General features: G+C 38.0%; 1 protein-coding gene across 5 annotated transcripts in view; it reads right to left on the bottom strand.

The window, feature by feature from the left end:
- Positions 1 to 19,170, bottom strand: part of LOC139121920 (polycystin family receptor for egg jelly-like) — a 302,374-nt gene that overhangs the window by 250,569 nt on the left and 32,635 nt on the right. For 3 of the 5 annotated variants that reach the window (XM_070687233.1, XM_070687235.1, XM_070687241.1), the window contains exon 1: positions 17,527 to 17,841. The exons of the other annotated variants lie outside the window; for them this stretch is intronic. In XM_070687233.1, the coding sequence (XP_070543334.1) occupies positions 17,527 to 17,626 (100 nt within the window). In that variant the 5' untranslated portion in view covers positions 17,627 to 17,841. Of the gene's footprint in view, positions 1 to 17,526; positions 17,842 to 19,170 lie in introns of those variants that run through there. 5 annotated transcript variants of the gene reach the window in all.

Here is a 19,170-nt window from a genome sequence, read left to right as displayed (position 1 = left end):
AAATTCGGAATTGGCTGTGGTAAAAATGCTTTAAGATTTTCAAAAATGTATCATAGTAGCTCCAAATACATGTAGCAAGTTTCATCAACGTCGGTCAAGTCAATTCAAATATATATCCCTAATTAGCAAAGTTCATTCAATGTGCAAATTAGGAATTGGCTAAAGTTAAAACGCTTAATGACTTTCAAGAATGTTAAATCATGGTATTTGAATACACATACCAAGTTTTGGTCAATTTTCATCGAGTCAAATCAGGCATATATCCCTAATTAGGAAAGTTCATTAAATATGCAAATTAGCAACTATCTTTCATGTAACCCCTTAATGGTTCCCACTGCTGATATATCTTGGTGTGATCAATATTTGTAGCAAATCTCATCAAATTGTGTGTAGTCGTTTTTAATGTATATCCGTTTTTTCTAAAGCTATTAATTATGCAAATGAGTAAAAAGTATGCAAGCCACACCCACCCAAAACTAATCAGTTCTTGCCATTTGCTAACTGAATATATGTACCAGATTTGATTCTAATCTGACTAGCCATTTTTGAGATATTGGACCAACAGACAGACAGACTGACAGACATCGCTGCCACATATGCTCACGTGTGTAAACACATGAGCAAAAGATGAAACGGCTGTGACTCAAGCCCAGGGGATCATGGTAGCATGATATGAGCCTAAGGGAGTCAGACTTGGGGAGGAGAGTCGATTGTACGAGCCTAGGTGGAAACCATGAACTAGACGAAGACGGGTGACTTGAGCCTAGGGTATCAGCATATTGTGATATGAGTGTAGGAGGTGAGACAGGTGAGAACAGAACAGACAACATACTTTGGGTATGACGGAGTGGCTACGCGGCCCATGGGAACAATGATAATGTGATATGATACAAGCCTGAGGGAGGCAGACAAGTGGAGAGTGGACCAGACAATGGAAAACGCACAGGTAGAGACAGGTTGCTGATCAAGCCCAGGGGATCATGGGAGCATTAAGCCAATGGGGTGGGGGACAGGCCACACAACGAAGCACGGGTAGGGTATGACAAGGTTTCAGTTTACTCCCAAAAAAATACCTTCAAGGACAGTGTGCTCACATTTGGTTTGAATTGGTCCATCCAAGAAATAACAAAATAAGGTCTAAAACTTTAGGTGCAGGAGGTCAACATTAGAAACATGCATAGCAGAGGAATGTTTCAATGCAGTTCCTTTTATTCTGCCAATGTCTCAGTTCATGAACAATGAAGGAAATGACTCAGTCAGGTGTGTAGGCTGTTTCAGCTACTGCTACCTCTCCCAAACATAGAATGTACACTGCATACAAATGTGGTCATGCCTGATAGAACTCTCACTTAGATGTGTAGGCTGTTTCAGTTAATACCACCACTCCCACAATTTGCAGGATTTTCCCTTTTTCTTACCTCATTTGCATATTTTTGACACTGACATGTTCATTTGAACAAATTCACATCTCAACCCCTGGGTCTACCTGTACACCAAATACTAAGATGGTAGGTGTGGCGGTTCGGGAGTCTTTGAGTTGGACGGACATACAACCACACATACTAACATAGTGTACAGACATACAGACGCCACCAACTCACCATATAAGCTCTTTTGGTATTTATACAAATACCAAATATGAGCTAAAAACTGTAAATCCCCTTAAAAAATCCTGTAGGCGGGACCAGTTCCCCCCCCCCCCCCCCCATGTAGCATAGCATCTTAAATGAAACACTAGAACTATATGTCTAAAGTTGCATACTATTACATCACTGGGAGTTCAACATCTGTACCACTTTTCATCAAATTTCATGCAGTATTTCTGGACATATCACATGAATCAGAGACCGGCAAATTAGCAATTAAGTGACAATAATAATAATAGTGCTAAATGTTTTTGAAGGCTATCACAACACCGTAAGTTCAATATCTGTACCATATTTTATTAAATGTGATGCAGTAATTCTGGACATATCACACTAATTAAGAAAATTCATTAAATATGTAAATCAGCAGTTAATTGACCTGATACTGCTAAATGTCTTTGCATGCTGTTACAACACTGGGGGAATCAACATTTGTACCATGTTTTATCAAATTTGATTTAGTATTTCTAGACATATCATGCTTATTAGGAAGGTTCATCAAATATGCAAATTAGCATTTCATTGACATGGCACTGCTTAAAGACTTTGTACACTATTACAATGCTGAGCATTCAACATCTGTACATGGTCTAATAAAATTTGAAGCAGTGTTTCTGGATATAGTACACTAACCAGCAAAGTTCAATATATGCAAATTAGCAATTATTGGACATGACATGGCTAAATGTCCTTGTACACTTAAAGCAGTGTGTGTTCAAAATTTGTACCAATTGTATGTGAATTTGCAACACTATTTTAAGACATATTACGTTAATTATGAAAACTTATTAAATATACAAATCAATTAATTGACATGATAAGGCCTATTGTCTTTGCATGCTATTACAACACTGTGAGATCAACATCTTAACAAATAAGTTTCATCAAATTTGATGCAGTATTTCTAGACATATCACACTTATTTGAAAGGGTTACCAAATATTCCAATTAGCAATTAGTTGACATGATATTGCTAAATGTCTTTGTACGCTGTTACAGTGCTGAGAGTTCAATAAATGTATCACGTTTCAGTATTTCTGGACATAGCACACTAATTAGGAAAGTTCATCAAATGTGCAAATTAGCAATTATTTGACATGACACCTCTAAATGTCTGTGCACACTATTGCAGCTCTGATATATCTACACCTGTACCAAGTTTCATGAGATATTAGTAAGTATTTCTCGAGATATCACAAATGATTCAAGTGTTTTTACACATTCAAAAAGGGAAAATACAAAGGTAAAGTAGGATTCAGATTCAGAGAATAAGAGTCTGAATACCAGACACTAAGGGTAATTTTGGATTCACATTCCAAGGATGTAGCTCCGAATATAAAACAAGCAACCTAGTGGCCGATATAGCTCCGCTGTGTTTGTGGAGAATAACTATTTTTGACTCATGTTGATGAAGAAGGTGGAAATCTTTGATAGCTCAATGCAGTGGCCAGAAAAAAGTGGCTAAAATAAGCTGCAAATATACACAATTGAAGATTTCATCATACTTTGAATATATTACATCGGATCATCCCTAAGAACATGTCAACCAAAGCTATCTAATGAGTAGTTTTTTGAGAAAAAATAACTTTCTGACCAAAAATGGCAAAAATTGCCCCCAAAATATAAATTGCAGATTTCATCATAATTTCAAAAGATCAAATTTAGTTCATCTATAGAAACCTGTATACCAAATTTCAAAGCTGTTAGACAAGTACTTTTGAGAAACGCATATTTTGACCAAAAAAGGGGAAAATGTCCCCAAAATTCAAAATTGCAAATTTCATCATTATTTCAATAAATATCATTTAGTTCATCTATGGAAACCTGTATACCAAATTTCAAAGCTATCAGATAAGTAGTTTTGGAAATACACATTTTTTGACCTAAAATGGCAAAAATTGCCCCAAAAATACAAAATTACAGATTTCATCAGAAATTCCATATATATTACTTAGCTCATCAGTAGAAACCTGTATACCAAATTTCAAAGCTATCAGACCAGTACTTTTTGAGAAACAAATTTTTTGACCAAAAACGGCCCAAAAATTACAAAATTGCAGATTTCATCATAATTTCAAAAAATATCATTTAGTTCATCTGTAGGAACCTGTATACCAAATTTCAAAGCTATCAGATGAGTAGTGTTTGAAATACACATTTTTTGACCAAAAATGGAAAAAATTGCCCCAAAAATACAAAATTACAGATTTCTTCAGAAATTCAATATATTACTTAGCTAAACCTGTATACCAAATTTCAAAGCTATCAGACCAGTACTTTTTGAGAAACACATTTTTTGGCCAAAAATGGCAAAAATGACCCAAAACATTACAAAATTGCAGATTTCATCATTATTTCAATAAGTATCATTTAGTTCATCTGTTGGAACCCTCTTTACCAAATTTCAAAGCTATCAGATGAGTAGTTTTGGAAATACACATTTTTTGACCTAAAATGGGAAAAATTGCCCCAAAAATACAAAATTACAGATTTCTTCAGAAATTCAATATATTACTTCTCTCATCTGTAGAAACCTGTATACCAAATTTCAAAGCTATCAAATCAGTACCTTTTTGAGAAACACATTTTTCGATCAAAAATGGCAAAAATTGCCCCAAAATTAAAAAATATCAGATTTCCTCATAATTTCAACAAATATCATTCAGTTCATCTGTAGGAACCTGTATACCAAATTTCAAAGCTTTAAGATGAGTAGTTTTGGAAACATACATTTTTGACCAAAAATGGGAAAAATTGCCCCAAAAATACAAAATTACAGATTTCATCAGAAATTCAATATATATTTCTAAGTTCATCTATAGAAACCTGTATACCAAATTTCAAAACTATTAGACCGATACTTTTTGAGAAATACATTTTTTGACCAAAATGGCAAAAATTGCCTTAAAAATGCAAATTTGCATATTTCTGCACAATTTGAACAAATCTGAAATAGATCATCCCTAGGGACATATGTACCAAATATCATAGCTATCTGACTAATAGTTTTGAAGAAGAAGATTTTTAAATATTTTTTTACCAAAAACGACAAAAATTGCCTTAAAAAAACAAATATGCAAATTTCACCACAATTTGAACAAATCTGACTGAAGTCACCCTAAGTAAACTGCATATCAAATTTCAAAGCAATCGGACAAGCCGTTTCACAGATTTTTTTACCAAAAACACCAAAAAATGCTCCAAAAATACAAATATGCAAATTTCACCATGATTTGTACAAACTGAAGTGAGGTCACCCTAAGTGAACTGCATATAAAATTTCAAAGCAATTGGACTTGTGGTTTCAGAGGAGAAGGCAATTGTTGACAGACGACGTAGACGACAGAAAATCAACCTATTTGATAAGCACCGCGTTGCTGACAACGGAGCTAAAAAGTGAATCCTTGGGGGCTAATTTTGATTATTTTGTGGAATCAAGTGGCATGCATCAAGAGACCATAGGATGCTATACTTATGCCAAGTTTTTAAAAAGTTGCTTTATGGATGTATGAGAAATTGCTGGTGACAGATGCGTGGATGGACAAAAATTCAGATTCAGATTTGGGCAGTATGAGCCTGAATATTATAAACCACGGAAAACTCTGGATTCAGATTCCAAGGATGTAGTTCTGAATATGCTAAAAAAAATGATTCCTTGGGGGCCAAATTTGATTGTTTTCTGAAAGCAAGTGGCGTATATCAAGAAACCATAGGGTACTATACTAATGCCAAGTTTTTACAAAGTTGCTTCACAGGTGTCTGAGAAAATGTTGGTGACAGATGAACGAACAGATGGGACCTAATCTATAAGTCCCCACCAGACTTTGTCCGCAGCTGGGACTAAAAATGCCACTATGTTAACTACAGAGAAGAATTTTTATAAACATCTATTGATACTGCTAAGTGCCTTTCTTCACCATTGAATCTTTGCATGATAAACATTTGCAGCCAGTGTCATCAGCTTTAGAACTGTCATTTAGGATATAGACCATAATTACAAACATTCTTTTCCTGTTTAGAGACGCAACTTTAATTACTACAGAAAACAATGGGGTTGGTCCATAGCATGGTGCCACCCTAATTATAAAATGTCATTAAAGTCAATTAGTAATTAATCAACAGGATGTTGTTAAATGTCATTGTATTCTATTAAAACACTGACATCAACATCTGTACCTATTTCTTGATGTATCACTCTAATCACGAAAGCTTACTAATAACAACTTACAACTATTAACAGACAGTGTTTCATCTAGGCTGGGTGAGAAGGGGCAAATCATCCAACACTGCACTGAGCTAGCTGGCATATCAAATATCACGGGTGTCACACTTCAATGCATTTGACCTGTAGGAACCTATTGGTGTGGCAACAGGCATTGTATAATGTAGCAAGAACATTTACTTGAAAGGGACTATTTTAGTTCGATTTTGATACTTTTTTAACTGCAATAAAATGCTGTTGAAACAATACCACATGTATATTAAAGTATGCTGATTTTGCATATGAAGGTACCTTCACAAAAAGTTCAATGCCCTTGCCAGACAAGGTTTCTGTGTCACACTAGCTCTGTACCATTGAGAAAAGGAGACAAACAGAAGTTGCTACATTATGAAAATATTAGCACAAAATGGCACTTTTACTGAAAGGCATGTTCAGTTCAGTGCATGCATGGCATCATGAACAGACTGCATGTCTGTTTCATAGGTGCACGGCGAATTTTAAAATCACTTGTCTGTATTTTTAATGTTGAAACATGCATTTTATCACTAGCTGTGCATTGCAGAAATCGTGCGGACAGCTTTTGAGACATCCAGTGAACAGCGCCCATCAGTGCAGTACATAGCTGTGGCTCCTCAGTTCTGCTGTTACTTACTCACTCAGCTAATTCAGGGTTCTAAATAATGTTTGAAGTAGGCGGAAAATTCAGAAAAGTAGCCGGTTAGCTTCTGTGTGCAACCAGGTTCCCTGGGCGGGGGTGTTTAATTATTTTTTTTAATTGAAGACATTTATGAGCAATTTCATGCATTTTTATACAGTGTATAAAAGGCTATTCCAACATACACACAGGGGAAGGGTTTCAGGGACGGGGCAGTCCGTCCCTGTGGGCAAGAGATTTTAAAATTTTGAAGATATTTTGGAGTAATTTTATGCATTCTTGTACAGTATTAAAGACCATTTCAGCATACAGAATAATCATTATCATTGTTAATTACAACATGTTTTCAAGGGATAAAAAGTTTTTAAAAAACATCAGAAAAATTAATTTGATATCACTCGGGCCTGTCAACTGCATTCAGTTGACAAGGATAATAGGAAAATTTCACCAGACTGTTGTGTAGGATTATATTTGGCTCATGACTTGAAACAAATATTTTGAAATACATCATAGAATAGGGGTTTTCACAACCCAGAAAACAATCTGCTAGAATCCTGACCATCCTGGCTGTACAAAGTTTTTTACTGATTTAAATAAACTTGATTGAAGATACAGTAAAATCAAACCGTTTATTCAATTCAATTCATTATAGGAACACAATTTTCAGTGATTTTAATTCACTGTACAAATTTCACAATAAAACGAATCTATGAGCTGATTGTGGATTTTTTGGTGATGTTGAATATAATTGAAAAAGAGAGCTAAATTTCAGTGTTCATGTTTGATAAAACCTCAAACCATGGAGGTAGGAAGTACCTCCATGCTCAAACTAACGACACGGAACGCCAGCCTATACTACACCGTGTGTGTACAAAGCACCGGCAGTCAATTGTAACACAGTACACACAACGCGATATCGGTCGACCTGAAATTTGACACTGTGATCGACGTAGCGTTTCAAAAGTACGAAAAGTGAGACCAAGTAATTTTTTGTTTATTGAAATTTGATCTAAACCTCCCACAACCAACATACAAAGTCGTATACTCTTACGCAGAAAATCAAAGTTTTCAAGCGTCAACTTTCTCTTCCGTGATGCACACAACCACGGCCCCTCCAAAAAACACAATGTCGATCGACTTGAATATTGGCATCGTGATTGACCATGGATGGATTGACATGGCGTTTCAAAGTATGAAAAATGAGACTCAGTAACTTTGGGTTTTTGTTTTGATCAAAAACCTACCAAACCCATCAGACAAGGCCCTACTCTTATGCAGAAAACCAAAGCTCTCAAGCGTCGACTTTCTCTTCCGCGTTTGAGCGAAACAAAAGTCGGCTTCATTCGGAAATGGTCGGCTATTCGCAACGTAATGTTAGTCCAATTTTCGGCTATACCCGATGTGAACGTCAAAATAATTCGAGAGCGATTCCCAGTATGAGTACTACACGTTCGCTGATCGCAGTACTACAGTGATAGCGACAAGTTCACCGCGTAAATTCAATGCTGGACTACATGATATAGCCACATCGGCACTTCTGAAATATTATAGATTCCGGCTTGCAAGACCACCAAACAAATCAAAATATTGTTATCAAAACCTGAATTTCCGGGCCAGAGAGCGAAAAAGTGCTGAAAAGTAGCCGGCCAAAATACGAAAGTAGCCGGTCAATTTGGCCGGCATCGGGCTAAAAATGAACACGCTGTAATTTTAAAACCAATTGTCTATAATTGAATGGTGAAACATGCATTTTATCAATGATTAACTGTGCAAATAGAAATCACGCGGACAGCTTTTGAGACATGTATAGTGAGCAGCACCCAGAGCATCGCTGTGGCCGCTCGGCTGTCTTGCACACATTACACTAAAGGTACGAAAGTGTTGGGAAATTAAATAAAACGTTGTTGGCAACTCTGGAGATTCAAACTTCTCTGTGTTGTTGCATGTGCGGTACTAAATCGATCGACTGTGTTCTTGAAACACAAAAACTGCACCGGGCCATGTTATTGCTGGTAAGTCACTAAATCTTACCTTCGGACAGCTACCGTCCCACCGCCATTTTGAAGACTATTCATCAGGACATTTTAGAATGACGTAATGGTTTAAAAGGAAAGTATGCGCATTCGTCAACTTTCAAGCAGCACACTTTGAAAATGGCGCTGGCACAGGACTTGTCCGTAAAAAAACATTTCGCTAATTATCAGCCGTATAGAAAGGGCCGATGTTGACTTTACAAGTTAGGAAGCCGATCAATCGATTTTTGTAAGTATTCCCTTGATTACGTTGAAGTTTGAATCGCTAGGATGGCCAATAACCATTTATTTTGTCGTATTTAAAAATTGTTTTCTTAATACTTTCATACCTTGAGTGTAATGTGTACAAGGCAGCCTGCATGATTTCCTTTTGCACGGTTATCAACAAGTCATTGACAATGACATAGTCCCCACTTGTAATAGGAGTATTAGTCTTGATGGGGCAGGGAAATGTGGTCATTAAGAAGTATCACTGGAGTGTATATGTTGAGATCTATGGGCACATAGGTCTATGTTGTTGTTCCCAATTTGAAACACATGAGGCATGTCTAAGTTATGGTTCTAAATTGAGAAAAAAGATCAGACCTCTAGCTGTATTGGCCAGCCAAGAAATACATATGCGCATAATAATGAGGTACAAGATGTGACATCTTAAGGTCTAATATCCTATCAGAATTGGAGGGTATAGAACTTGTGGTTACTGAGTTATGCATATATATGTATAATCAAGGTCAAAGGTCATAAAGACACGTGACATTTTGAAAAAAAGTTGTATTGCTAATTAATCCCTATATGCCAAAAATCAGACCTCTAGCTCTATTCCCATGGCCAGAATTAGATGTGTGCATAATAAATGAGGTAAAGCGTGTGTTGCCATAAGGTCTCCCATCCTACTAAATATAAAGAACAAAGCACTTGTGGTTACTTGTTTATTGACATAAACGTATATTTCAGGTCAAAGGTCATCGAGGTCACATGACATTTGGTCAAAAATTTTTATCCTATAGCTATCCCTATATACCAAAAATCAGACATCAAGCTCTATGGGTTTGCTCAGAATTAGATATATGCATAATTAATGAGGTACAGTATGAAGCATCATAAGGTCTCCCATCATACCATATATGCATGATGTACCACTTGTGGTTACTGAGTTATGGACAAATATGTATATTTGAGGTCAAAGGTCATCGAGGTCATGTGACATTTTGTCAAAAAAATTGTGTTCCTAAGTTATGCCTATACACCAAAAATCAGACCTCTAGCTATATTGGCTTGCTCAAAATTAGATATGTGCATAATTAATGAGGTACAATATGTGGCGTCATAAGCTGTCCAATCATACCATACATGAAGGGTGTAGCACTTGTGATTACTGAGTTATGGACAAATATGTATATTTGAGGTCAAAGGTCACCGATTTCACGTGACATTTTGTCAAAATAATTGTATTCCTAAGTTATGCCTATATACCAAAAATCAGACCTCTAGCTCTATTGGCTTGCTCAAAATTAGATATGCACATAATTAATGAGGTACAATATGTGGTGTCATAAGCTGTCCCATCATACCATACATGAAGGGTGTACCACTTGTGGTTACTGAGTTATGGACAAATATGTATATTTGAGGTCAAAGGTAACCAATGTCACGTGACATTTTGAAAAAAAATAGTATTGCTAAGTTATGCCTATATACCAAAAATCAGACCTCTAGCTCTATTGGCTCGCTCAAAATTAGATATGTGCATAATTAATGAGGTACAATATGTGGCGTCATAAGCTGTCCCATCATACCATATATGAAGGGTGTAGCACTGGTGGTTACAGAGTTATGGACACATATATATATTTGAGGTCAAAGGTCACCAAGGTCATATGACATTTTGTCAAATATCTGAGATACCTGCGTGTACGGATGGACTCACGGATGGACTCACGGACGGACATGACCCAATCTATAAGCCCCCTGGACTTCATCCATGGGGACTAAAAACTGTGTCACTGCATCCTTTTTGCAATATGAATACGATGAGAAACTAAATTTTTATTATTCTTGGCCTTATACATTGGAGTCTATGGACTGCCTTATACATGGGAGTCTATGGACTGCCTTATACATGGGAGTCTATGGAGACTGCCTTATACATGGGAGTCTATGGAGGTGAAAACTAAAAAGTCCTCTAACATGGCCAAATTTGATCGCATTGTGAAACAAATCGAGGTGCATCTGTGTGGGGTAGGGTAATATCCTTGTGCACAGTTTGAAAGAAATTGACCTGGGCATGTCTGAGATATCTGCGTGAACGGACGGACGCACGCATGCACACTACTCACGCACGCACGGACGCACGCACGCACATGACCAAACCTATAAGTCACCTGGGACGGTGTCCGTGGGGACTAATAAAATGCATGTTTCAACATTAAAATTATAGACAAGCGATTCTAAAATTTGCCTATTGCATGAGTTAGTAACGTTAACAGTACAGCGAGCGGCCACAGCCGTGCACGGGGCTCTGTTCACTATATGTCTCAATAGCTGCCCGTACGATTTTCATTTGCAGTTATTAATAAAATGCATGTTTTTCAACATTAAAACTATAGAAGACAAGTAATTTTAAAGGTATACAGTCACCTGTAATCTAAATATGCCCATATATGGTCAAAGGGGCGTTCCTTGGTATTCAAAATGCCCATTTGAGGGCGCTGTTTTTAAAAAGTGGCCACCCGCTTAAAATCTATGATTGGTTCGATTTTCTCTTTCCATGGTAACTGTGGCAAAATTGGAACGGGTGACAGTATACCTTTAAAAGGCATTGTGCACCTGTGGTCTGTTTCTAGCTCCATGATGCAATGAAAGTCACATCACAAGCAAATTGTGGCTTCAATGGGTCTGATCTTTGAATTCAATGAACATGCAGACTTATTTTTCAGCCAAATATGCCCTAACAACTGTCAGTGGCAACCAACCTCTCTGTTTGTGATTTTCCCCATTCTAAAATGACTGACAAAAATGAGTTGGAGCAAATCTGACATTGAGAAACTCGGCTTTCACACTAAGTTGTTGGTTTTAACTCTACTGAATCTGCGCACAAGACCACAAGACCAGCTTAGGTCATCAGAAAAATACAGCCAACTGGTTTGTGGCAATGTTGATCCAAACTTTACAGTGGCGAGCCTCAGAGGGCTGATATAAGCACAGTGAAAACATGACAAACAAGTACCTATTTTTGTTTCAGAAGCTACAAAACATTCCTCCTTTATAACTACTAAAGATATTTTTGGCTATGTCAGTGTTGGCGCTAGGAATTTTTTCATTGTAGCCACAGTCTGTTAGTGTGGCTAAAATGATCAAATTTTTTTAGCCACAAGCAATTTTATTAGCCACACCAAACAAATCAATTTCACATACAAATTGCACAAACCCTATTTACAATAACGTTTGTACTTTATTATTGAAATGTTGGACCAGGGCTGTTGTACATACACTTTAATTCCTCGACAGATAAACTGCTGAGCACATTTTCTGCCAATTTTATAGTTGCAGATAATAGTGACCAGGAGCACAGTAAAATTCCAGGTCCTTTGTGAAAGTTGTCTGTCCTTCAATTAAAATATGTATTAAAATACCGGTATGTATTAAACAAAAATTGGTCGTAACTTCCTTTCAGATCTATATTTTATGAATGCTGGTGAATAAATTGACCCCTCTTTTTATAGACAGGGACAAACAAACTTTGTTAACTTTTATTATGACACAAACAACAAATAGGTCTACTAGAGTTCTTGGAACAAAACTTGCACAACATGTCATGAAAAATCATCGAAGTCGTAATTGTCATTGGCCATAATTGTTCCTCTTTTTTATTTCTTACATGATGTAAAACTGCTGTATATACCGTTATCTGGTGATCTTCACAAAATTACAGTGATTGCCTGACTACGCAAAGCATTTTTCAAAAGTATCAAAGAAAACTATTGGTATTAAAAAATTGCTTAGGTTTTAAGACTTAAGGTTTTGAAAATAAATGAAATTCGCAAGTCAGTGAAAAATCAAAGAGCAGTTCGACAGTACGACAAATCTATGATCAACCGACTCATCTGTAGTCTCACATTTATACTTCCATGCACAGACAAAAACCTTGCTGTAATTTGTTCGACCATGGTCTAGGACCGTGGTTCGTCTGTCTTTGTTCTTTTCATGGTGGTTTTCTTATTTCCTTATTTTTTGTAAATTAGAAGCTATTTTAAACCTAGTTACTTTCCCAGCTGAGAACAATCAATAAACTCTTTGTAGTTTGCAACCGTAGCTGCCCGCAAGCCGCATCGCATCGTACCGTGCATTCGTAACACATTTGCATTGTTTGGGTGTCTCGAAACTACCCAAACCACATGGACCCACGGTATACAAACTGGGGATCTTGAAACTTTTTCGCGCATGCTCATTTTCGCCCTGGGTAAAGTCCAACGCCATCACTTCAGTCTCATGCTCAAGAACTCTGCCGTCGATCATCGGTCGGCGTACGACAGAGCAACGAATTATTTTGTTCAAAGGCTAGATATTTAAATGACTGAATATTTCGATAATTGAAGATATAGTATTTGATCCTATGAGTTATTTTGATTCGTTAAAAGTGACAGAACCGGCGTGATTAACGATGATGCACGCTGTTTTGAATACGCGTTGTGCTGCTATGCTGGTGTGAACTCAAATTACCCTTCACGCTTGCACCCTGACGCGACGTACACGTACGTGATGCACGTGGTTAAATGTTTCGTACGATGCTTGCAGCGTTTATGCTAAAAAATTTGGATAGTGGAAAATAACGTACACGTATATGTAAAAACGACTAGTTGTTAGTATAGTAGGCTTCATAAATAATCCAGTACATATTTTGGATCGATCACCATATTCCACCCGCACGTCGAAATTCTTGGTCCGTCGGGAAAACAGTCGGTCTGCGATCGCGGACTGACGCGACTTTCGAAGACAACGTCTTGGGTCAATGATCCCAACACGGCACCGTTCACGAGCTTTCGCCACGCGTGGCGAAGGCGTAGCAATTTTTTTCCGCCACAACGGACATTTATTCGCAATTTGCGACTGTGGCGAACGTTAGCGCGAACCCTGCTATGTGTAAGTGGTCACAGATAATTATTGATAAAAATGAAAAAAAATCCCTTGAAGGTGCAGTGGTAATGGCTAGCTATTGTTGTTGTTTGTACATTAAGCCCTAAGAAAGCAAACATACAGAATATGTACAAACAAACATACAGAATATTGTAGCATATAGAATATGCTACAATTTTGTTATGAATATTAATGTTCATGAATATTAATTACTTGCTGATGAATATTAATTAGCCATCCGGCACTCTTTATTGACCTTTTGAAAAAAATTTAAAGGATTATGTTTTGCAGCCAGCAGCTTGGATTGTGTAAGCAAGTGATTTATAGCTTACAAGTAGTATGTATATCACAAGTGACATCACTGCAACATTAAAGGGACATTATTTGTATCTTTTGACCTTATATTGTTGCAAACGAGCAGTTGATAATGTTGTTCGACTTACTGAAAGATGTCTGAAAAACGGTCGACCATAGACAACTTCCATCCCGTTTGCGTACACTGTATAGAAAAACCTTGGGTCAGGGGTTAATGGTGGGCTACTTTTAACCCCAGAGTTGGCAAGGTTGACCTAGTACCTGCGATCAGACCACACTGCTAACTGCTATCTGGGCCGCTGTAAGCATCCGCGTGTAAAAAAAATACACCACGCGAAGTGAAAGTCGAAAGCGCAGTATTGCAGTTTCGGGATTCCCTATTACCGATGCCGTTTGCCCAGTTACATTTTGACGGTCAGTTTTTCATGGAGATCTTGACGGCCAATCCTGCTCTTAGATACACTATTCTTTGCTGCTAGAGAGCACATTTTATAATAGGCATTTCAAATGCCTACAAGCTGCAAGAAGTCGACGACAAGGCCTATAGTGGCGGATTTCGTCTCGTTCGTTCCTCCATATGCATATGTGGACTTGCCCAAAGCCTGTGGGCATAGAAATGTGAAGACAGAGCAAAATGAAGGGATAAACTTCAGTAGACAGTCACGTTATTGTCGAGGTGATCACGAAATTGAAGCAATGTACTTTGGCGACTGACACGTACATCATGTCACCGTCTGCGTGGCAGGGCTGTGCAAAATCGCTGGCAGCACCTCGGTTGCGGCGTGCAGTTTCTCCACCAAAAACAACCCATCTTTAATCCCAAGCTTGCATTGTTTCGTTTTTGAGCACACCCACCTCGGCTGGGTACACGATTAGCCCTGCGTACAGGTATGTGTGTTCCCGGCGTTATACGGCGTTATAACGCTGGGAACACACAGACCTGTAAGCAGGGCTTAGGTACACGATGTGCTCAGCTGCGCTTCAATACTTACGCAAAGCCCACTTTTGGGAGTGGGTCGGAGACACGGAGGCCGTAAGCGACGTATAGGGTCTCTGCAACTGTCATTGCGATGTACTCACTTTTGGTTCGAAATGCGATTCAACTGATACAAATAATTACACAATACACAGAGAATAACAACATTCAAACAGATCTTGTGTGTCGAGAGGTGACTCCAATCGCGAGCGGTACATCAATGACAGTACTCCCCCGGCGCGGTGTCACTATGTCACCGATGCTACACAGTGCACTGTTCAGTCCGAGTGCGATGTTTCCAAGTTCAACAAGTGATCATGTCATGTTTGTAAAACAAACCAACGTAATGGCAAGAAAATGCCCTAAAAATCTTGAAAGTTGACGAAGATTTGCCAACGATCAAATGCACAGAAAATGCATTACTCTGTACCTGTTTCACTATCACCACAGCAATTGCGTCTATGGTTTTATTTGTTTCACAGTCCATGTCATCGATACTAAAATCAAACTTACAAGCAAATGCCCTGCTTAGTTTCACTATTTGACAGTAGATTGTGAGACGTGCATTTGTTTATGCGCGTGTGCTTCTCGATATCCATTGTGCTGAAGTTGGTGTGTAGGTCACAGGCCGTTCACACGTCCAGCTGTATTTTGATGGTTGACGTATGCGTAGTAATATTGGTCATGTGCTTGGGTTCAATAATGGCGGTTGGTTCAAATCGCGCGGACGCCCTTACCAACATTGAACCTTGCCGTAAACAGCAAGAAGGTGGTTTTACATATCCTTGAAGCCGTCCATCGTCCCAATTTAGGTCTCCTATTGATTTGACCAGGGATTTCAGTCATCGAAAAAATGAAAAAAAAAGTCAAAAGATACAAATAATGTCCCTTTAAAACTAACATGTGATTACAAGTTTCAACTTAATCCCCCTAAAACTGTAAATCCCCTTAAAATTCCCGCAGAGGGGACCAGTCCCACCCCCATGTAGCATCCCAGATGAAACACTATAACATGATACTTCTACATGTCTAAAGTTGCATGCTATTACAGCACTGACAGTTCAACATCTGTACCACTTTTCATCAAACATGATGCAATATTTCTGGATATATCACACAAATTAGAAACCTTCATTTAATTGCAAATTAGCAATTAAGTGACAATAATCATGGTGCTAAACGTTTTAGAGGGCTATTTCAACACTGTAAGATCAACATCTGTACCACATTTCATCAAATGTGATGCAGTATTTGTAGACATATCTATTATTAAATATGCAAATAAGCACTTTGTATGCTATACAACACTGTGAAATTAACATCTGTACCATTTAAGCATCTCATGCCACCAAGAACTCTGGATCAGATTTCTCACACGGGTTAGGGACATTTTGTCTCACAATCGCCGCAATCAGTGTGAAGTAATATTCCGTCTGCACATGCTTATTGTGTGTAAGTGTCTTAACTTCTCAGATATTGTAGAGCTTGTGATTCCTACACTGGTTTTCAAAATTAGATACAGCTCATTGGTATCAAAAATAGTGAGACTGGGATACACACCAAAAAGATTAGTGAGGACTTTCAAAAAGTTCAATGGTCAATATGATGACACTGTTGCCAAATACGACACCTCGGTCACTCAAATGATTAGCGACAGCATTCCCAACTTCAACTTATTACAGTGATTCATCACTTCATATACAATATTTAGACAATTTTGGGACCAATCCTGACGGGTGTAGCATATACTAGCAGGGTACGCTTATCCATTCCGGACACCTGGTACCACCACTGACTATCTGTTGTTCAGGATAGGCCTATTTGACTTTGTAAATAACAATGTCTCATGGACCTGGTAATGTATTACCTTGAATGAAAATTGTACCAATTTAATGTCACACTGACTTCCTTTTGACAGTTTTGTGTCGGAACAGCCCAAGACAATGATTGACAAGTTCACCTGACCGAATCCGTATGTCTGATTGGTAATGGTAGCATTCAGATCACGGCAATATTTTTGCAATCTTCAACAATGATTTTGATTCATCCATCAAACGCAAAGTAAGACGACTGTTCATGTGATAAATATATAATCCCATGGATTTTTTTCTCTCTTTGACGTCATTGTATACGCGTGTATTTCGCGGAGCCGCGCAATATTCCTCGCCTTCGGCTCGAAATTGTACGGCTCCGCGAAAAAAACACTCGTAATACGATGACGTCACAGAGCAAAATTCCATGGGACTATAATTGTGTAGAACTACATATTGGCCACTAATAAAATATACTAGAGTGCGAAATTTCAGATAAACGAATCTTGTCTCTATTTTCTAAATCATGGTAGCAGACATCGAGATAAAGAATACCATTTCGTGGGCATTTCTGACTAGATCTGAATCACATTACTCGCATGCAACGTAGTACTACATATATATATACGGAACCTGGGCCAATAACGGTGGTACCCAGTTCAACCAAAAGTTGGGTACGACTCGGTGAAGTAGAGAAAAGAACTGCCAAAGCATATATCTTCAATACTAACTTACAGTGATTCAGTCGTGGGTTTAACAATAACCAAGCGATCATAATCATCCACCGATACTTGTTGAAGAGTGATTGAGTTCCTACGATGGCAAATTCTTCCATGGCTGCGGTGAAAGCAGACGACAGGGTTGAACTGAAATTTTGCGCGGATACGCTACATAGTACGACTCACTGAGCCATTCATTATAACCGTCTGGTCGCAGAATCTACTGTTACACCTTCTTCTTTCAGAATGATAAAGAAATAACTGTTAACAACTTATATTAGGAAGATGGTGGAGACAGAATGCACCACACCGACGATCTCCAGTCATCAACTCTTACACACAGACTCATGTTGCCTCTCCAGAGGGCGCCGTCTATGACCGCATCTCAAGCTGGAAAGTCAAGGAATTGCATGTTTGCGGAATATTTGTGCAAAACGCATTACACAAGCTCGTCACAACGAAGGGTTTGTTCAAACATAAAATCAAACGTACATTCCTCGTCGTTTGTTTTACTACCACGGAAATACTAAAGAGAATTCGACAAAATTGGATGCACCACAGCTAACTACAAAACCAGTGCATTCAATTGCACCATGTTATGAGAGGGTCAAAGAGATAAGGGGTGGACCATTTAATATCCTGGGGGGGGGGGGCTTGGAAGATTGGTGGAGAGCCATTATTTTTTTTCCCACGTGCTTCACCATGAATTATTTTTTTTCTACAGGGCATATGCTAGCAACTTTTTTTTTCACTTTCCTTCTTCGAGATATATTTTTTTTTACCAAATTTCGGTGCAATGTTTGTTTGCTTGGTTTTTCACACCCAGTAACAAGATGCTGTTCTATCGCACACAGACTATATTCAAGAAACTAAATAAAGATATGTAAATACATGTACATTTTTGATTCACTTTACAAAAACATATTTGTAAAATCATGTACATTTATGGCATTTACTTGTCAGTGTTGTCCTTACATTGAAAGTAGCTGGGTAATTTAAGAAAGTAGACGGGTGGACTGCGAGGGAGCGAAGCGACTGAGTGGTGAGTGAGCGTAGCGAACGAGGGGGGGAGAGCGCGAGAGGGGGGTGTCCCCCCTCTCGCAAGGCGAAAAATGAAATTTTGGAGTGGAAATGGTTTTCTCTGGTGGCATCTGAGGTGACATTTACAGACTGAAACAGTACTTTTGTTGTGTGTCTTAGACGTGGCTCACATACAACAAAACAAACAAACATGATTTTGTTTTGTTTGTATTATTTATGACACACTTATGGTTTTATTTGCAGTGAAGATGTAACATTTAATCTTAAATCTCCTGCTGTCTGCTCATTTCATTGCCCATTTCCCATTCTTCATTACCACATAGTAGTTTCCCCAAAACCATCAAACTCATTCAATTCTAATCAAAACACATTCGCTTTTGTTAAGAAAAACATTGGTAAGATAATTCACTATAACAGTGTTCGCATTTACGAATAAAACATGCGTATACAGAAAACTCATAACAATGAAAAAATGTGTAGAGAGTCGATCCAATGCGTAATAATATTACGCATTGGATTGAGTCTCTACGCATTTTTTCATTGTTATGAGTTTTCTATACGCAAACGATAATAGTAAAATGTTTGCAGGCTGTCTCTCTTCTTGTGGTATTTTGACAAA

Source organism: Ptychodera flava, chromosome 21 (assembly GCF_041260155.1).
Source record: "Ptychodera flava strain L36383 chromosome 21, AS_Pfla_20210202, whole genome shotgun sequence".
Classification (NCBI taxonomy): domain Eukaryota; kingdom Metazoa; phylum Hemichordata; class Enteropneusta; family Ptychoderidae; genus Ptychodera; species Ptychodera flava.
The sequence above is the reverse complement of the archived record's forward strand: the minus strand, read 5'-3'. Positions and strand labels throughout refer to the sequence as shown.